The sequence below is a fragment of the Odocoileus virginianus genome, chromosome 5 (genome assembly GCF_023699985.2).
Source record: "Odocoileus virginianus isolate 20LAN1187 ecotype Illinois chromosome 5, Ovbor_1.2, whole genome shotgun sequence".
NCBI classification, from domain to species: Eukaryota; Metazoa; Chordata; class Mammalia; order Artiodactyla; family Cervidae; genus Odocoileus; species Odocoileus virginianus.
This window is the reverse complement of record NC_069678.1, coordinates 23,443,518-23,465,173: the sequence shown is the minus strand read 5'-3', so window position 1 is coordinate 23,465,173 and position 21,656 is coordinate 23,443,518. Positions and strand designations below refer to the sequence as shown.

The following is a 21,656-nucleotide window of genomic DNA, read 5'->3' as shown; positions in this document are numbered from 1 at the left end:
AATGAAATTAAGAAGGAACTCTGCTTTAACTGAAAAATGGCCTTAGATACACAGTGCCCAGGTATCACTGGGAACAACAGCAGAAGGTATCCACTGGCCTCTGATCACTGCCAGAGAAGCAAGAACAAGTTCATGTCTGTCCCTGCTTATGTATATGCATAAACACAGTGGCCTGTCCTTGACACCGGGTGTGTAGGTATAAATCCCTTTCTGGCTCACAGCAGCAGCCAGGGCCTCAGCCACACCTGTAGAGCCTTGTTTGGTCACATCCTATCCAAAGTATAAGTGACAAAGGGAGGGGTCACGCCCCATGCACGGCACCCCACGAGGACTCACCGAGATTATCTGCACCTCTAGGAATGATCACGTCAGCGTATTTCTTTGTCTGTGGAGAAAGATATTTATAACATGTTAGATGGATTACAATGCATTAAAGAGAGAAGCTGGCCCAAGCCCTTCTCCAAGGGAATGTGGAGAAAGGGCCAGCCTTCGCCTACTAATCCCGTAGGGCAATAATCTGTGACTTCAAATGTAATATATTTTATCCACTTTATCTAATTTATAATAGATCAGCTTTTTTCCTGAGTTCTCATTAACATTTAACACTTTTTCAGCTCACAACCTGCACAATGAACATGGTCTTGGAAACCAAATATAGCAGACTAAGCTGTTGAATGGCCACTGAGGCCCAACCTGCACTAGGCAGAGGATGCACCAGGTACCAGCTCCTGGCTTACGCAGAGTGAGCTGGTCTTCCCTGGGCTCAGTGGCCGCACAGTGGGAACGAGTGGAAACAACCTAGAAAATACTTATGTAAATTCTGAGTTCCACTACAACCAAGTTAAACGGCAGAAAGTTGGCAGTAAACTTAATCTATGTCCAAAAAGAATACTTTCTATTATTATTAAGCTAGAAAGAGCAGAGAGGTCCTCAGATGGATGGACAGAATTTCAGAGCGTCACAGCCACCTCTGCCCTCTTCCCAGAAACCTAATCCTGTGACCCAGGCCTCCCCAGGGAATGAGCAGGGCCTCAGGGTTACTCAGGCTGACTCACACAGCCTGCCTGGTTCTGGATCTGAAGCAAAAGTCAAGTCGGTTTTGAAGCAAAACCTACTAACATACTTGAAGAAACAAAGACAGCTCGGGACCATAGTTTTCCAGTACAGAAGAAAGAAGTTAATTATTAATATTAAGAGAAGTAGAGAAGTTCCCACCCTACACTGCTTCCCAATAGCCCCACATGAGCCAGTCTCCCTAAAAGCATCAGCCAAGGCCAGGCGAAGACCCAGCCCCTCTCACTCTCTCAGAACTGAGCTCTAAATTCTTAAGGAGTGAGAACATGGTGTGGCCAGCCCGAAGGAGACGTATGAGGAGGGATGAGTCTCCTGAGTTAAAACTCTTGCCAAAGCTAGGCTATCTCCCACACCTTCCTCCTTCACATTCCCACCACTCCACACCTCTTGTCCCTGACCGCCTTCCCCAGACGGTCACCTGACTTTCCTCAGGAAGCTGGGCTGTTTCCCAGGCTGAGGGCTGATTCACTAAAAGCTGCACACTGCCCAGTCCCTACCCTTCCTTCTCTGAAAGTCGTCTCACTAGAGAGGTCCCAGCTCATGGGGAGGCCTGACGAGCCTGGGCCAGGGTGGAAGTGCAGGAAGCCTGTTCCTCCACGGTACACCCCCTAAAGGGGAACCTACATAGGGACCAATGACAGGCTCAAAACAGGGCTCAAAGGTGGTGGCCGAAGAGATTCAGAAGGGAAGACTGCAGCTGAGGTCTCAGGCACCAACATGCCAACCATCACCAATCTTCTGAAGACCCAAGTGGTGAAGTCTACCCTTGGGTACGATGCGCCCTCAATAAAATGCCTCCCCATGAGCTCCCCAAGCAAGAAGTGTGCAGCTGGCAGGAATATCGGACAGCAGGAGCCTGAGGGCACCCCAAAACAGAGTGGCAGGTCAGAGCCCCCGTGGGAGCAGACAAAGCACAAAGGACTGCCCTTTCTTAGGGCTCGAGGACAGAGGAGCGGCCAGAGGAGCGAGTGAGATCCTGGCCGGGGAGCTCAATGGACAGACCTTTGTTTGTTTGACTACATTTTAAAGACTAAATTCAATGAAAAACAAGAACAACTCACTGGCAAGCAGAATTCCTCAAAGGCAGGTTTGACGAATGTAATGTACTGAGATAAAATCTGCTCAAGGTCCCTCCCTCTTTCGCTGATGTCCCTTAATACTAGAAGAGAAGGAAAAACAAGAATCAAGAAAACGGTGCATGAGTCAACACATGTCCGGCCCTTCGCGGGGCTGATCAGGATCATACAAGCTCCACGAGGACTCTGGATGAGTCACATGCCGGATTCCTGAGAGACTGGACCAAGAGCCAGTCAGCAGCAGCTTTGGGAAAAACAAGTTGCATTTTCACGTCTTGCTACAGTCAAATTCAGCTATGACAAAATGCTCTAGGAAGCAAAAGGTTTCCGGGAAAGGCCATTAGTCTTCTCATTTCAAGCAACATTTGATCCAAATAAAACTTCACTGTGAACCCCCAGAAAAGGTAGGACAAGCTCATAACAGGAAGTAGACTGGGCCCAGAGACGTGGTGGGGCTTCCTGGCAAGAGGGGCAGGTTGCCAGGAGGTGTCTCCTTTGCCGTCCTTACCCGTTACCCTTGTATGTACTCACCTGTGTTCAGGCTGGCAGCCCTCTGTGGATGCGCCCCCTCTGTCGGCCTGGCCCCCCTCAGACACAGAGGAGACCACTAAGCAAAAGCTGATAAAACTGTGGTGTCAGAGACCACGGGCCAGAGCTGTGAGGCAGCCCAGAGGGACCCAAACTTATCATCTTCCTTCCACCTTCTTCCTCCTTGAGGGTGGGGGGTGTTTACCGCATCAAACGCTGCTTTTAACAGTCTTTTGTTAAAGCACAGAAAAGGGTCCAGAATCCTGGTTCTGCCACTGGACACTAGCCTCCCTGGGCCTGAGTTTCTCCCAAACTCAGCAAATGAGTTTGACTCCCATATCAAAAGCAACCCCTCCCTACAAATGTTTTCAATCATGACTATGAAAATCTTTCCCTCCCACCCCAGAAGGGTATCAATTTATCTACAATCATTTGCAGTGGACCCCTGGCTCCTCTCAATCACTTCTCAAGTAATCATTTCAGCATGGAATGAAACTCACTGTAAATCAAGACAGGGAATACTTGTCAGTGCACTTCTGGAAAGTCGTGTCTGTAAATAACTCTGTTGACATGTATGCACACACACAGGAACACACGCACATGGGCAGGGGCAGGAAACAGAGAGTGTCTGTGGTTACAGTCCAGGCTGGTGTGAAGTCTGTAAGATCAGATGGCTAGAAAACTGTCAGGAAGGCACCATTCCAGAAACCCAGGTAATACACTGCTATCAACACTGACTTCCAGCTCTGCAATTCACAAGGGTCTTCCCCCCAGGAGCCCTGGGTAATAAAATGGTTGGCTGGTCCCTAACTTGTCAGGATTTGCCTCACAAACCCCACTGCCTGCATGCCCAGCCCAACCCAGCCAGGAAATGGTCTTCTCGGGCATTTGGACCTGGGGCCCTGCTCCAGCTGCTCCCGCTGCTCTGCCAGGGACACTCGGCGGCCAAGTAGGAGCGCCAACGGCTGCCACGTGGCTCAGCCCCATGGGCCTCCAGAGTGCGGGCCTGTGGGCCAAGGGGCTGAGCTCGCCAAAACACACAGCCCGTGTGGCCTCCAGCTCTTCACATGTCTCCAGATAAAGCCCAAAGAAAAAAAGAAGTCAGACCAAAAGGGCATTAGAGCTGGGGAAAAATAAAAAGCAAACACATGCCTGCACTTCAGCAGCTTTGACTCAAAACCCTGCAAAAGCCCGATGTTGGATTTGTTTTGCAAGACACGCATTTCACACAACTGCCGACAGCCTCAGCACAGTGGAAATCCCCCTCCTCCCCCAGGACACACACACGCACGAACTCTCCCCTCTCACAACGCTCTGCCGCTGCCCTCGGCCCACGTCTGCAGCTCTCCTGTGCCTTGCGGGCCTAGAGCATCACCTGTCATGTCACAGGAGTGAGGAACAGGAGGGGACAGAGCGGGTGCAGCAGGTGAATCACACCTGCCTCTGCCCTGGAGCCCAAAGCTGCTCTTGCCCCATCATCTGGAGTGATGGGGGCAAAACTGACCCTATTTGAATCCCGACCCCATTAACTACTACCTTTGTGGCCTCAGACAAAAAGCTCATTTTCCTTAACTGTAAAGCAGAGACCACAACAGCAACCTGTCTCACAAAGCTGTCACTTAGGAAGATTGGAGATGTGCAGAAAATTCTTCAGCACCATGGCTGGCACATGGTGTGTGTTCAGTAAGCCTAAGATACTACAATTATGAAGGTGACAAGGACCTGAGGAAGCTTCAGGAGAGGGGTGGCTCCCTGATAGAGCATCAAGAGGACACGAACTGTGAACTCAGCTAAGCAGGCTGGACCCAGTGGGGGTGGGGGTGGGAGTCCCAGAGAGTAGCTGGGAAGGTGAGGGTGGGGTTTCAGTGGGGAGGGGAGGGCAGACATGTGGAGAGAAACAGGCAGACAGGAAGGAGACATCCTGCAACTTCCACGCTGGAAGAGGAGACAGCAGTGGGCCAGAACGCTGTCCAGACACCAGGAACACGCAAAGCCAGAAGGCATCGCCCACCTCTGCTCCCAAGAGCCTTCCATCAAATTATCACCTTAGACAGACGGGACCCCTCCTTGAGCCCAGGACAACTTGGGACCGGCTAGTTCACGACACTGAAATGCCCTCCTCCTCAGAGTCAGGAAACGTAACCAAGCCAACCACTGAATCAGAACAAGACCTTGGCACAAACGGAGTCTCCAGAGACTCAGAACCGGGCCCTGGTCACCACTCGACCCCGGCACACTTGCTGGGCCGGGACAGGTCATCTCAGCGTGCCCTGCAGGGTAAAGGGCAGAAACCACAGGCCTGCTCTTCCCTGCCTGGCTTCCACTCCGCCCTTCCAAATCAGCCTGTGCTGCTTCTGGTCAGCCAGAGCCCAGAATCAAACGTAGACGGCCCAGAATAAACACAGTTCCTCCACGGTTGTCAATTCCCTCTAAAGATCAGTTGGGGAGATGTGTTATTCTAGTAAAAGAACAAACCACCTACGTCAAGGCTCAGTGAAGCCCTAATTCTGCGGAAACTGCACAGAGAGCCGTGGCAGGAGGGGCCTGAGGCCAGCAGTCCCAGAGCCCCACCGCAGGCCCTCTGTGATCCAAGGGGAGGTCACACTCACACAGAGAGGGAGGCAGGGCAGGCTTCGCTGGGAGGAGGCCAATTCCCTAGACACCAAGGGCCCCCAGGAAGGAAGGAAGTCCTTCCCAAGGCTGTGAGACTTGGTGCAGGCCTCCTTCCCTTCTGGGAGGATGTGACCCACAGACAGCAAGACCATGGCACTCACCCGAGTCCCCAGGAGTGTTCTCCTGCTCCACAGCTCCTGACCAACCCTCCTTCCCTCTCCCTGACCCCACCCCACCCCAGCCCACACAGCGCGCTTTCCTGTCCTACGCAGACAGAGAGTGAGTTTGTAGGAACAGCATTTGGGAAGTCCCACTAGATGAGCAGGAGAGTAACTCGGCAGTAGGTGACGTGACAGGATGGCGGATCCGAAAGCAGACAGTGAGCTGCCGCAGGGGCGCCAGGCCAGGCAAGGGTGCAGAGCTGGCCATGAGAAACCCAGAAGAGGCCACTGTTACCCACGCCTCTCCCCCATCTCACATAAGGGTCTTAGTGTAAGATCTACCCAATCTACCCCACAATCATCCATCTAAATCAGACGTGTCACACCACAAAACGTGGTTCCCATTTCCACATTTTTTGTACAAGCTTCTCTCTCAGGCATCACTCCATCCCCTGGGACGTTAGTACCACCTGCTAGACTAATGATGATATCAGCCCAGGTGTTACCAGCTCCCGAGGACATGTCTACTGAGGTTCTGACAAGTCTTGACGGAACACTAGGGAAAACAGAACATCAGCTACCATCTCAAATGAAGCAGATTTCTGATCTGCCACGTTGACATTTATCAACTAAAGCCATCACCAGGCATTACCTCTAACAGCGCAACTATCCCAGGAGTACTAACTAATCATTACCTGATCAACCAGTAGGAAAATAAGGTATAAAAAGGTTAAAACACAACCTGCTCCAAGTCACACATCTACTAAACAGTGAAAAGTGAAAGAAGCTGCAAGTGTTAGTCACTCAGTTGTGTCAACTCCTTGCAACCCCACGGACTTAGCCTGCCAGGCTCTTCTGTCCACGGGATTCTCCAGGCAAGAATACTGGAGTGGGTTGCCATCCCCTTCTTCAGGGGATCTAAATGGTGAAACCAGGATTAAAATAAAGTCCAGTTCATCTGACTCCCATTTTTCCCCCAATGATGCCTCCCAAATCGGGCAAGCTAACATGGATATCCGAGCAGATGAGCTGAGAGCCCTGCCTGGGCAGGACCTGGGTTCATGAATGAAGTTATGAATCAGACCCTGGGATCAGATGCGTAAGAGATTCTCAGGCTCAAGTCTCAATTATCTGTCAAAGAAGACCATGCAATCCTTATCTGGCCTGTGTCAAGACCCTAAAAAACAGGACTGTTTCCTTCATATTACCCGTTAACAAAAAAAAAAATGCCTAGGAGGTCACAGGAGCCACCAAAATCACAAAGCTAGGAGGAGGCTCTGCCGGGACTAGAATTCTCTCCATTCCATCGGATTGCCCCCTTCCCCGGGCTACCTGGGAGGCCAACTACAGCTTCCCTGACTTACAGAGTATGAATCCTATTACTCCTTAGGAGAGCAAATCCCAGGGACTCATTTCTCTAGATTCTGCCATTTCCATTTACAGCTCTTGCGATAAGCACACTAAATTGGATAAACAACAAATTCGTTTCATGAACTGGAAAAGGGAAAACTTCACACACTTTGAGGTTGGATGGGTTGGGGCTTACGAAATCTGAATCTGCTACTGATTTGCTCTGTGACTGAGGGCTAAGCCTGGAGTGTCCGGTGTCGCCCCGCCTCCATGATGGGACTCAAACTTTAATCACCCTTCATCCCTCTCCTCAGTCACTTCCACCCCACTGCCTAGGCTGTGTCCTGTCGGCTCCAACTCTGCTGGGTTCCCCATCTCTCCTCAGTGGTTCATGCCCCAAGATGTCACCCGCAGACGACAGCCCTCCCATCACCCAGTGCTAACCGGCCAGTGTCTATGTTCACAGCCTTCTCGGGCTGCCTACGCCGTCAGCCCAGCACATCCATGTCTGGACCCCGCCTCTCCCACGAAGCCTGCCGAGCTCTCTGCTCTGGGCCCCGGGGCTGAATCCACAGGCTCCGCTTCCTGCCAACTAGCATTGCAGCGTCTTCCGCACAACAGTGCTAACCGGCCACAGTGTCTGTTCGCAGCCTTCTCGGGCTGCCTACGCCGTCAGCCCAGCACATCCACGTCCGGACCCCGCCTCTCCCACGAAGCCTGCCGAGCTCTCTGCTCTGGGCCCCGGGGCTGAATCCACAGGCTCCGCTTCCTGCCAACTAGCATTGCAGCGTCTTCCGCACATGCTGAAGCAAGGTACTCAGAGCGGACAACCAACCGTGCTCCCAGGCTGGCTGGACAGAGTGACCACCGCTTCACAGAACTTTCTGGACAGCCAAGGGCAAGGGGAATGGGCAGATGGGACCAGCTGCCCAGAGCCGCCAGCAGAGGGTGCTCCTGCCCGCAGATGTGCCGCAGTGAGTCCCCATCTTGACTGGGACACCTATGCGGAAATCACAGGGAACTGAGCACGGAGCCAAACTTCTCCCCAGCAAAACCATAAGGTAAACTTCTTATTTCATGTCTGTGACCTCACGAACCTTTAACAAAATACTGAGTGAAACTAACCCCTTCTCAAATGTCACCAAGTGTTTGGGCAGCAGGACATCCCTGCGGCAAGAGTGACTGGCCCGGGCTGGGCCCCAGGGACAGGAGCCCACCCGGGGGGAAGCCCGGGCCCCAGACTCGGGGAGGGCAGGGGCCTGTCGCAGGCCACTGATGGGCCGTCGGCGGCTTCTGGAACGCACCTCTGCGGGAGAGCCGGGTGTCCGCATCTGTGTCCACAAAAAGCTTCATCTGAAACAGGTCTCGCACCTCCTGGGAGTAGAAGGCCAGGATCCCTTCGAAGAGCACCACGTCTGCGGGGTAGACAGTAACCGTCTCCTCCTTCCTGCAAAGCAGAGGGCAGAAGATGAGCTGGGCCAGGTGGGAGCAGCAGGGGAGAGGGAGTCTGGAGCTCCATCCCCTGGACTGAAAGGGGGCCGAAAGGGTTTAAGCAGAGCCTCACAGAGCCCTTGGACCACTATGGAAGACCTAAGAATGAGAGCCAGTACAGCTGGGGCAAAGGTTTCCCCTAAGCAGCTCTGTGGAGCTTTCACCACAAGGCAGAAATAGAGGGCCTATGTCCCTCTCCTTGGAAGAAAAAAACCTGCTGTTAAATGAAGAATAAAGACAGACAAAAGGAGATGTGAGCACTTCCCCGCCCCCCGCCCGGAGGCATCCCTAGGATCCCTGAGTCCTGGCATGTATGGAACCTCACACTCTGAACTTTCAAAAACAGAAATTCAGTTTTCTCCCAAGAAGCCCATCCCCTCCCCCAGTGCTGAGGAAACTGGGAGGAAGATAGAAGGGGCAGAGGGAAAGGTAGGGATAAGAAAGCTTTAGATAAGAGACTGGGACGGGAAGGATCTCTGTGGAAGGAGGAAACAGCCCCAGACTTGCCTGGTTTGGCTCTTCTTCAGCAAAGCAGAGACACACATTACGTCATCCACCCACCCACGGGGCTGGGAAGCCCAAGGCAGAGAGATCCTAATGTAAACATGACTCTTCAAAAGCCAGGGCAGTGAAAGCAAGTGGAGGGGCCTGACGGGGCCTCCCTCTGCCTTGCCGCGACTTTCACTGCACTCTTTCATCTTTGCTTCTGTCCTAAAACCACATTGCACCTCACTTCAGAATTCACTGGAAGGGAAGTAAGGACACCGCTGCAAGGGTCACCACTGGCCCTGACTGGCAGAGCAGCAGACATTCGTGAAGAAAACCAAACATTTATTTCAAAAGCTCCCTAAGATGATAGGCTTTATTTGTGCACACATAGGGAAGTCAACAGCAGCTGCCCGCTAAGGAGGAACTTCCTTCCCATAAACATGCTTTGATTCTTTATTGGCTCAGTCCCTTGGGCTCGTGTCTAAACTCTAAGGCAGCACTGTTGCAGCATAGAACCTGGAGCATAAAAGACGGCAGAAAAGGGCCAGGTCAGAGCAGTCAGGAGCCTCGAGAACAGTGGTGTAACTCCTGATGCACAAAGAATCATCTGGGGAGCTTTTTATTCCTGGACCCTACTCCCCTGGGGCTCTGATTTCATTAGTCTAGGGTGTAGCTAGGGCATCAGTACTTTTTAAAAGCTCCCCAGGTATTTCTTCCTTTCTTTTTTTTTTTAAAAGTCATGAAACTTTATTTACTTAACAGCAGAGGTTTGCAGTATATTGAGCAGATAAAAATACCAAGACAAACTGCATCCACATTCCTATTGGAGAGACTTCTAACTTCTTTATTTTAGAAACTGACAGATAAAGAAGGAAATGGAAAGTCTAACACAATTAACAAAAATATGTGGTTTAAGTATACACACGACTTTGTACAAAACTTTGAAGTACAACTGCAGCAGGCACAAAAATTAACTGTCAGGCCACAATTAATTTGGAATTAATCAATTCCAAAAGTAGAATTCATTTGTACGTTTGTTTTTTATCTCTCCTGTTTGGGATTGTAGGGCATGAAATCTAAGGATTTGATTTCATTAGTTCTGGGGAAAAATTAAGCTATTATCTCTTCAGATATTGCCTTTATTCTCTTCCCTTTCCTTCTGATTAAATATTTTTCAGATCTGAACTACTGGCCACATCTCTTAACCTTTTTTGGGTTTTTTTTTTTCTGTCTTTTTCTTTCTTCATCCATTAAGGCATTAATGCATTAACGGATGATTTCTTCACATCAATCCTCTATTGTCTGAATTGAGTTTTTTTTCCACTTTGCTGCTAATACATTTACTGAGTTTGAAAATTTTGCCATTGTGTTTCCCATTTCTAGAAGTAATTTCTTTTTTCACACTTATACATTATTTTTTTTAAATTTACATTTGCTTCTCCAGATTTTATTAAGATATAAAACACTGTGTAAGTTTAAGGTATATACAAAATGATTTGACTTAATTATCAAATGATAACTATAATGGGGTTAGTGAACATCCATTATCTCATATAAAATAAATATCAAAGAAATAGAAAAAAAATTTTGTGACACGAACTCTTAGGATTTACTCTTAACTACTTTCACACAGAACATACAGCAGTGTTACCTATATTGTATTGTAGATTACAACCCTAGTTCTTATTTATCTTTACAAGCTGAAGCATGTACCTTTTGATCTTCCTCTAATTCTCCCTCCTCCACAAACCCTATCTCCCCATTCCCCAACCCCCTGTGGCAGTAGCAACAATCTGATCTCTTTTTCTTTTAGTTAGTTGGTTTGTTTTTCTGCAGTATAATCGACCTACAACACTATGTCAGTTGCTGGCACACAACACAGTGATTTGATATTTCTATACATTACAAAATCATTACCATGGTAAGTCTAGTTATCACCTGTCACCACACAAAGATACTATTACTGAGTAAATTCCCCACACTGTACACTTCATACCTGTGATTCATTTATTTTGTAGCTGAAAATTTGTACCTCTTAATCTCCCTGACTATTTCTTCTTCCCCACTCCCTTCACTTCTGGCAACTACCAGTTCGTTCTCTGTACCTATGACCATTGTCTCTGTTTTATTGTTTGTTCATTTGTTTTGTTTTTAGAGTCTGCTGCTGATAAGTCGCTTCAGTCGTGTCCGACTCTGTGTGACCCCATAGACGGCAGCCCACCAGACTCCCCCATCCCTGGGATTCTCCAAGCAAGAACACTGGAGTGGGTTGCCATTTCCTTCTCCAGTACATGAAAGTGAAAAGTGAAAGTGAAGTCGCTCAGTCGCGTCTGACTCTTTGTGACCCCATGGACTGCAGCCCACCAGGCTCCTCCGTCCATGGGGTTTTCCAGGCAAGGTCCTGGAGTGGGGTGCCATTGCCTTCTCTGTTTTAGAGTCTAATAATATATAAAATCATACAGTATCTGTCTTTAGCTGACTGATTTCACTTGGCATAATACCCTCTAGGTCCACCAAGGTTGTCACAAAAAAAAGGCTCCCCCAGCTATGTCTGCAGCCAGGGTTGAGACATATCAGTCTCTGGGATAATGTCAGGTACTGGAAAACGGTGCCCACTGTGGTTCAGGATAAGGAAGCAAACTGGGCAGAATTCGGAAGCAAGATGGAGAGAAAAAGAGATCAACAAGTGAGCGAAATAACGAGTCACTCTAGACAGCTGCCCTGGGCCAAGACGAGGGCGGAAAGGCTCTGCTGGGCAACAAAGAAAACATGTGTTTCCTGGGATTTCTAGGGTTCCGTCTGGAAGACACACAGACGGCGCTGCGCTTACAATGACACTGTCTGTGCTGAGAGCTCGCCTAACTGATAAAGACTAAGAAGACTGCTGACTGTTGCAATTTGGTCATGGCTCCTCAGTCCTGGGACAGTAAGGAGAACAGAACTGCCTGCCCCATGGGTGGTGCCCCCGGAAGCTGGAATCAATCACTTCCCTAGTCTACACGAAGCTCTAGGTGTGAGAAAATTCTGAAACGGTTTAGAGCTAAAAGCAACATTTATTGAGCAACTACTAGCCCAAGATGTGCCGGAAGCCACGCATGGTGCAATGTTCTGTTCAGGACTTTAGAGATGGGCTGTGAGGTTCACAGAAGAAACCTGGAGTATTAGAGCATTTGGGACAACCCAGCACAACCTTCTCACTTGAGAATTATTCCTTACAATAAAGAAGGGGAGATCAGAGGCAGGTATTCACAGACAATAGGTGACTTCTCAGTTTTCGCCCAACATTCGTTTGTAGTCACCACAAAAAACCCAACAGTGGAACGGGATCAGTTAACCCTGAATGGCTGGGTCCCGTGCAAGTGGCCCTTGAGAGCTGGGGGGACTGTTTGGGTCTTCAGGTCAGTTCCATTCAGTTCAGTCGCTCAGTCGTGTCCGACTCTTTGCGACCCCATGAACCGCAGTATGCCAGGCCTCCCTGTCCATCACCAACTCCCGGAGATTACTCAAACTCATGCCCATCGAGTCGGTGATGCCATCCAGCCATCTCATCTTCTGTCGTCCCCTTCTCCTCCTGCCCCCAATCCCTCCCAGCATCAGGGCCTTTTCCATTGAGTCAACTCATCGCATGAGGTGGCCAAAGTACTGGAGTTTCAGCTTCAGCATCAGTCCTTCAATGAACACCGAGGACTGATTTGGCATCTTAGATGGTCACAAAGCCTCACAGAAGAGTTGGACTCTGGGCCACTAAAGAACAGGATTTTAAAATAAAGAGCAGAATTACGAGAAAAAAAGTAAAACACGTCTGGATGTGCAACTCTGTGGGGTTTTTTGTTAATACATGAACTTGATGGAGCTCATGCCAAGAAGATACGCATCTTCACCTCCTGCCACCTGACTACACTGGTTAGGCCCCGACTCCACCCAGCTCCCCTCACTCCACTCCCTTCCATCAGGCCCTTATCGGTGTCTCACCTGGCCACTCCAAGGCTTCATAAACAGCATTGTGCATCCTCTTTTCCTGCCACCGGAATGACCTCTCCACTCCTGCATAACAGCCATCTTTGGCTCCCTGTTGCCAACACGTTTGTGCCCAGGCTCAGGTCTGTGCCCTTCCTGATCTGAGGCCTATCTACCTCCCAGCCTCATCCACCTCCTGCCACTCTCCCCACTTACCAACCCCTTTCCCTCAGTACCCAACCCACTGCAGCCTCCCACGAAGCTTGCCCCTGAAATGCCTCCCTACCCATCACCTTGGAGATCCCTTTCCACAGCTTGTTATGCTTTTCAATGCACAGCTGAAGTATCATTTCCTATACAGGTGCCTGCGCTAACTACTCCAGCCTCCTTCCTCCTTTACATCCCTCCACAGGCCTGTGCCTTAGTTGTCAGACTGCATTTTAATTCTGTAGCAGCACCCCGCCCTAGACCTGAAAAGGGGGGTGGGCTTGACTGTCTCTTGTCAACCTGACGTCACCACTGATCTCTGCTAAGGCTAGAAACTACAATTTCCAGAATCTCTTTCCCTAAATGGTCCCAGCTACTTTGCCAAAGGAAAACTTACAAGATGAAAGTGAAACAAAATCTAAAGTTTTTAGGAGATCATGACAGCTAGACAAGGCAACTGTGGACACTCCACAGAAAGGCTGTGGGGACTTCCCTGGTGGTCCAGTGGCTAAGACTCCACACTCTGAATGCCCCCATGAATCCTTGGTTAGGGAACTAGATCCCACATACTGCGACTAAGACATGGTACAGCTATAGCCAGGGGAAAAAAAGGCTGTGGGCCCAGATGCGGCAGATTCATGGACTTGCCATGAACATAGGTTCTCTTCCAGGGGCCTAGTCTGCCATCAGTGGGAAATGATTTCTCTGATTCTTCACCCACAGCCTCCCAGATCTTCACTCTCCCAGCCCTGCATTATTTATGTTAGTTCCAATTCCTATCTAAACATCCCTTTATTCCCGCACAGTCTGTAGAGGCAGATACAGGAGGGGTATCTTGCTCTTTGAATGTCAGGAGAACTGAGTTCATAATAGGAAGTGCTTCCATAGAAACCAGAGAGGCATGAAGGTGAGAACCAAAGCAGCTGGGCTTTCCATCCCAATGTGCCATCTCTTTTCTCCTCCTCCAACCGAACCTCTGCCACACCCTCAAGTTCTGAGAAAGTTCCAGAGAGCAGCACAGAATGTGTGAGCTAAACTGCATTAAAAGCTGAGATGTGTCCTAAAGGAACACACAGGGAGATAAGGATCCGGCTTTTAAATGGAGAAAAAGACACAGAGAATAGACTTATGGACATGGGGAGAGGGGAGGAGGGGGCGAGATGTATGGAGACAGTAACACAGAAACTTACATTACCGTATGTAAAATAGACAGCCAAGGGGAATGTACTGTATGTCTCGGGGAACTCAAACAGGGGTCTGTGTCAACCTGGAGGGGTGGGATGGGGAGCAGGTTCAAGAGGGAGGGGACCTATGGCTGGTTCATGTTGATTCACACTGATGACAGAAAACAACAAAATTCTGTAAAACAATTATCCTTCGATTGAAAAGTAAATTAATTAAACAAGATCAAGTTTTTAATCAAAGAAGTATTTCGTAGTAACAGTTGCATGAGATCTAATTTCCCATTTAAGAAAAAGAAAAAAAAAATCAACTCAAGAGAGAACAAGATAAAAGAACGAGGAAGGAAAATGAAAAGTGGGAGGGAGAAACTTTCAAAACCAGCCCAGAGCTAAAAACAACACTTACTGAGCCATTACTAAGCCCAGGATGTGAAGGAGCTGCACGTGGTCGAACACACCACTTGGGAGTGTTGGATGTGCCTGGGAGGCCCCACAGTGAGCAGAGCGCCCTGGGCAGCTCTGAAGGAGCTAGGCCCCAGGAGGGAAGTCCTCCAGAAGCTGCTTTCCACCGCTCAGAGGGGAGAATGCTGCGATGGAAGTCAGCCCGCTCCTCTATTGATCGGGAGCATTACTGCTGTTGCTCAGACGCTCAGTTGTGTCCAACTCTTGGCAGCCCCACAGACTGCAGCACGCCAGGCTTCCCTGCCCTTCACTATCTCCCAGAGTGTGCTCAAACCCATGTCCATTGAGTCGGTGATGCCATCCAACCATCTCATCCCGTCGCCCTCTCTCCTCCTGCCCTCAATCTTTCCCAGCATCGGACAGAGTCTTTTCCAATGAGTCAGCTCGTCGGATCATATGGCCAAATTATTGGAGCTTCAGCTTCAAACAGAAGCATGAAAACTGACAAATGGAAGGACAAATCTGACCTGATTGAGAAGCTCCCTAGAGGGTCCAGTCCTGGAGGCTTCAGGCCTCTCACAGCTCTCCACACAGCCCAACCCGAAGTAAACCAGGGAGCAGAAATAACAGCTTCCTTGTTCTTCTTCCTGTTCCTCCACCCTGCCCGCTTGCTTTTTATTCTAGGAACAACATCTCGGGCATGTGGATAAGGGTGAATTTGCAGTCCCTCACCTGGGCTCAAAATCGCAAATCCATCCTTCAGAGTAACAAAACAGGATGATTATGATCGGACTAGTCAGGAAGCACCCGGACGAATTCCTGACCTGTGTATCTGTGGACACCCTGACGTCACTGCCCCACCACAGACAGGCTGTAGTGGGCACCAGGCGGCGGGGAGGGGACAGGAGACTGGCACTCAGGAGCAGCAGGAAGCAATCCCCAGCCTGAACAGCTCACTTACCGGGAATGGGAAACAAAGTCGTACACAGGAATCTGGACCGTTTTCCCTTCCGTGATTTCTTTGAGTGTCTTGAAGATGAGTTCATTGTCAAAGGCATCTGAAGGAAATCAAACTGTTAAGATGCTTGCTAATTGTAAAATGATTTCTCCTATAATGATGAACAGGCATCCCTCTAAGCCTGTGTTCTACCCATATATGTATCACACCCTAGATAAGCACCCCTCTCCCCCAAAAAGTCTAATTTCAACCCAAAGCAGGATGCAAACTCTACATTTCAAACCAAAATGTGTGAGTCCTGAGAACTGGAAGTGGATTCTTTTCTTTTGCCTTAATGTCTCATCCCTGGCCTGTATCTCTTGCCTCTCTCTAAACCCAGCGTACGATAGATAACCTCACGGCTAGGTGATGGCAGCAGGCAATACAGCAGTTTTGACTCCCACAACTGAAAGAACCCTAGACCAGTTAAAGAGGCCGTGTGCTGCCCGGGGACTGTAAGGGCAAAAATCACTGGGCCCGCAATCTCCCTTTCTGCCTGTGGGTGAGTTTAACGCACAAGCTGTGTACAGCCATGTGCCAGGTGGTGGTGGCAGGGCGTGACACAGGCTGCTGTGGACCAGAGGAGGCAGGAGAACCAGCTGCTCTGGCCTGTGTCTGTCCCGCCCTGAGTCATGGGTTTCTCCAAGAGTCACCCTTGTTCAGACACAGATTCGATCAGTATGTAAGGAGCCAAGCATTACAGAAGCCACTGTGGAAACCCTTCTTTCCTATAAGCCCACAACAAGCCTGCAAGATACCTAAGAGTCCTCCATTCAATGGCTAGGAAACAGACTCAGAGAGTCTAAGCAACTTCTTCAATCAACACCCCCACATACGCCCTTCCAATGCCCCAACTCACCTGGGTGATCAAAATTGAACTGGCCCTTCAGGGCTTTGGCCTTCTGCTCCGACGTGAGGACACGGTAGAAGCTATCCTGGCTCAGGATGACCACCTGCTTCTGGCGATAGTCCACCTCGTTCTGTCCCAGAAGCTGCACAATCTTAGCACAAACGGAAGACTGTAAGGAGAGAAGAGGACACCACAGACCACAAGATGAGGTCCAGGCACTGAGCTGACTGTGTGTGCCCCCAGCAAGGGCCTCTGGAAGGAAGAACGCAAGGGCTACCACCGTGGGTGATGCGTTAGGGGAAGGGAGGATATGTCTGCTGAGAAGGAATTCAGGGGGCCCAGAAGTCTCTTCCTCCCCCCTTCCTTAACACAAATCACTATGCTGAAGTATCCACAGTGATGACATGGGGAGGAGGGCAGTAATCTCTATTTCTATTTCATAAAGCCTTCCCCAAAGTCACAAATAAAAGGTGACGCTATTTTATCCTTCTTTACTTCCACCCTAGTACAGATAGATACTAGACAAAAAAGACAGCAGAAATTAGGGAAGGGGCACAGTGAAGATGTGCTGATGGGCCAAAGGGCTGCTGGGTCATGAAATGACTGAGCATTTATAAGAATGCCCTTACACATCTCTTTATATCAGAGGAATCTCGGCCTCACTCACTGCCAGCCAGCTAAGACCTTGGCTTCCATCCTACTTCAGTCTTTTGCTCTGGTCTACAGCCACGGACATCATGGTCTGCACAGTACACCAGGCAGCCTTTTCACAGGTGTATGCCCCCACTTATGGAGCTGGAGACATGAACATCACCAATCCCGGAAGCAACTTAGGGGCATTCTAATTAAGAGTAGGGACACCAGCTCCCAATGAACTTGAACTTGTAATACACATATCTGACTTATTTTCTGTCCAATGAACTTACACTCTTTGTAAAAGGAAAAGTATAAAAACAAGTACACTCAAAAGAATGAGACAGCCGGGATTTCCCTGGCAGTCCAGTGGTTAAGATTCTGCCTTCCAACGCAGGGAGTGTGGGTTTGATCCCTAGTCAGGGAGCTAAGAGTCTATGTGCCTTGTGGCCGGTGGTGGGGACATAAAACAGGAGCAATATTGTAAAAAATTCAATAAATAATTTCAGGGCTTCCTTGGTGGTCCAGTGGTCTGCCTGCCTCTTACCATGTTCGATCCCTGGTCCAGGAAGATACCACATGCTGCCCGTAGGCCGTAACTACTGAGGCATGCTCACCACAGCTAGAGAAAGCCCAGACACGGCAACGAAGACAGCACAGCCGAAAGTTTTAAAAAAATAAAACAAAGATGTTTGAACCTTTAAATGGTCCACATCAATAAAGATCTTTTTAAAAATGAGGTAGTGAAGGATTTTATTTATCAAATAACTGATTTCTTTCTCATTTGCTACAAAGAATACCTGAAAAATAAGAATGCCTACATCACAAAACCTCTAGAAGATGTAATGGAAGTCCCCTTATGGAACTGGCTGATGTGATTACAAGCAATGAAAGAATGAGCACAGTTAGAGGTTTCTTGGGCTCAGCCTTATAAGTCCTACAATTGAGACTATTTTACCAACTGATTTTAACGGGGAAAAACCAGCAAACTTTTCATTAAAAGTTACACTTCATATGAAGAATGTATTTGATTCGTCCAAGCATAAGGAAAACTCGCTATTCCTGTTGTACTACTCAATGTAAATTAAAACTATTTGGCACAGTATGTCCTGTTTTATAAGTTGTGAAATACACTGGCATTTTATAAGGATCTGTGGGAGAATAATATTTTGACTCAACTGTTAGTTATTAGGAAGTTATTTTACTTTTATGGCAGTTTTGCATATTAATACACAAATAAAACACTTAAACTACTTGGGATTTTTGGAATGACAGATGTGCCACCAAAAAAGAAAAAAAATCACAGGAAGATATAAAGCTTGCATATGACTTAAACTAGATTCAAAAATGAAAATGCTGTAACAGAATCAAAGGTTCTATGCAGTTAAAAACTTGTTTTTATACTTGTCTAGGTCCATAATTTCCTTTTCCTAGCTTCCATCTGCTTTTTGCATCGTAAGGCTATGAGTGGGGAACGTTTATACCTGCAGTTTTCACTAGTAAATAGAATTCCTTCTAGCAGTCCAAAGAACTGGGACTCTCCTGGTAACTCAACAGGGAAGAATCCACCTGCCAATGAAGAAGACAGGTTTGATCCCTGATGTGGGGAGATTCCACATGCCTCAGAGCAACGAAGCCCGAGCGCTACACTACTGAGCCTGTGCTCTGGAGCTCATGTGCTCGACTGCTGAAGCCCACGCGCCCACAGCCCACGCTCTGCAACATGAGAAGCCGCTGCAATGAGGAGGCTGCGCCGCACAGCTAGTGAGCAGCCCCTGCTTGCCACAGCTAGAGAAAAGCCCACTCGGCAACAAAGACCCAGCATAGCCAAAAATAAATACATAAATAAAAAATTTTTTAAAGAAAGTCAGCAGGAGGAAGTGAGATAAATGTGGAGTTTGGGGTCGACATATATACACCACTATATATGAAACTGATAAACAATAAGGATTTACTGTATAGCACAGGAAACTACAGGCAGTGTCTTGTAAAACCTCCGGAGGAAAAGAATCTGGAAAACGGAAGTATAACTGAATCATTCTGCTGCATACCTGAAGCTAACGCAACTATACTCCAAAAAAAAAATAAATAAAAAGAAGGTAATCAGGAGTTTCCAGGCAGGGCTCCCTTGGTGGCTCAGTGGTAAAGAATCCACCTGCCAATGCAGAAAACACAGGCTTCCATCCCTGGTCCGGGAAGACCCCACATGCATCTAAGTCCCTGAGCCTGTGGTCCACAGCCTGGGAGCCACAGCTATGGAGCCCACACGCCGCAACTAGGGAAGCCTGCACGCCCTACAGCCCAAGCTTGACAACAAAAGTCAGCACACCACTCCACTACAGGGCAGTACCCTCACTTGCTGCAGCCAGAGAACAGCCTGTGCAGCCACAAAGACCCAGCACAGCCAGAAACAAGTAAGTAAATAAACAAAATTAGTTTTTTAAGTACTAAAAAAAAAAGAAAGTTCCAAGGCATAAGAAACCCTTTATCATTCAGGAGATAAACACCACTGCATGAACAAGCAAAGAAACACCAGCCTCTAAGTGAATCTAGATTTTTCTAGTATTTTCTTCTCCCTGAAATTTTTGTTAAAAATGGGCCCCAAATATCTAGATAACTGCTGAATCAGGGAGAGGTTCATTGTATTATTCTGTCTCTTGGCGCTTAGGTCTCAATCTTTACACAATCAGAAGGAAGACGTGCTACAGAGGACTTCTGCAATGAGTAAATACTTAAGCCCTTCCTTTAATGTCTCCTTCACTGTTAATTTCCCTTTTCTCTAATCCCGCCCTCTTCAAAAGGATGAAATGGAGCTGCAAGGCGTCTTCTTCTCTTAGGAAAGGGTTTGAGACAGGAAAAAATTAATGACTAGGGTTTCAGAAGAAGACAAGCAATCATGAGCTTCTAGAATGCTAAAAATGGGACAGAGTATAATTGCTGTGGTGAGCTAAGACTTATTACTAACTATAGTTACAAAAACACAAGTACCATATGATGCCACTTACATGAGGTATCTAGAATAGTCAAATTCATAGAAAGTAGAATGGAGACTGCCAGGGGCTCGGAGGAGTTGCATAATGGATATAGTTTATTACATGATGAAAAAGTTCTGGAGATTGGGGCCCAAAGCAAATATACTTAACACTACTGAACTTATGCTTAAATATGATTTTTAAGACAGTAAATTTTATGCTATTAGGTTGGTGCAAAGTAAATGTGGTTTTGCATTGCTGAACTTTGCTGTTTGATATTGGAATACATTCTTAAATGTGGTTATGTTATACATCATTTTAATGCACAGTTCTCCATTTTTACGCTACAGGAATAAACAAACTTATTTCTTGTTGGCAAATATGTGTTGATTATAATGGTCCCTATTTTCATTAATCACGATGTGTTTGAGCCTAGTTATAATGATTTAAAATTCACTTCCAAAACTGCAATTACTTTTGTACCAACCTAATATGTATGTTTTATCACAATTAAAAATAATCATTCATATAAGAAGAATGTGCCTTTAGAGGTAGTTTCTTCCTATGTGCTAGTTGTGTGGTGCGTGCTCAGTCATGTTGGAATCTTTGTGACCCCATGGACTGTAGCCTGCCAGGCTCCTCTGTTCACAGGATTTCCCAGGCAAGAATACTGGAGTGGGTTGCCATTTCCTCCTCCAGGGGAACTTCCCAGCCCAGGGACTGAACCCAAGTCTCTTGCGCCTCCTGCATTGGCAGGCGGATTCTTTACCACTGAGCCACCAGGGAAGCCCACACTGGGCTCAATATTTTTAAATCATTCCATTTACTATTACAACTTTGTATGCTGGCCAATTATTATTACACCCGCTCAGTGAAGACTGAGGTGAAGAGAGGCAGAGTGATTTGCCCAAGGCAAGCTGCAGTGGAGCCAGGGTCCTCACCCAGGGAGCCCCACTCTGGAGCCCACTTACTCTCCTTCCAGCTAAACCTCACCAGCAAACGCACCACTCATGGAGCTGGAGGTAAACTCAGTTTTGCCTGGTATCTCCACACATAGTGCAGTGTATCCTGAACAGATTCTGTCCCTGCCACTTTTAGCACACTATTTTAAAGTGCGGGGGGGGGGGGGGGGGGGGGGGGGGTTGCAGGGACACACAGTGACAAGTCAGCTTAGGGTTGCTGTCTGAACACAAAATTAAGATCAATATGAGGTTATTTTTAGAAAAAGAAAAAATATTAAATGGAAGAATCAGTGAAGATAATTTACAATTTCTTCACTACTATGCCATTTTGAAGATATTATCTCACTTAATTCTATTACAAAAGATATTGTTTTATCTTTTTTTCCACCTTAACGAGGAAATTGAAGCTTATAGATTCCAATTAAGCTAAATAACTTGCTCAAAGGTCATGGAGCTGAATCTCAAGCCTAAGTGCAGATCTTCTAACTGCAAAGGCACAATTCTTTTCACTATTCTATAACTGAAGCAGCTTTGACATCACTCCCAATATTCTATATAAATTTACTCCACTTCCAGAGAACAGGGAGGGAACTACTTAGAAATGTAATACTGTTTCATCACACTGTATTATTTAAGTCAACTTTCACAGAATTTCATGTAATTCAAGGCAGTCAAGTGATTTGTATATCAAAAAGAAGCTAAAAAGTACACAC

General features: G+C 47.7%; 1 protein-coding gene across 2 annotated transcripts in view; it reads right to left on the bottom strand.

The window, feature by feature from the left end:
- UCK2 (uridine-cytidine kinase 2) overlaps positions 1-21,656 on the bottom strand; it is an 88,421-nt gene that overhangs the window by 4,999 nt on the left and 61,766 nt on the right. For both annotated transcript variants that reach the window (XM_020904607.2, XM_020904609.2), the window contains exons 2-6: positions 16,386-16,545; positions 15,491-15,587; positions 8,107-8,249; positions 2,136-2,233; positions 337-385 (exon numbers count right to left, since the gene is read on the bottom strand). In XM_020904607.2, the coding sequence (XP_020760266.1) occupies positions 337-385; positions 2,136-2,233; positions 8,107-8,249; positions 15,491-15,587; positions 16,386-16,545 (547 nt within the window). The remainder of the gene's footprint in view (positions 1-336; positions 386-2,135; positions 2,234-8,106; positions 8,250-15,490; positions 15,588-16,385; positions 16,546-21,656) is intronic.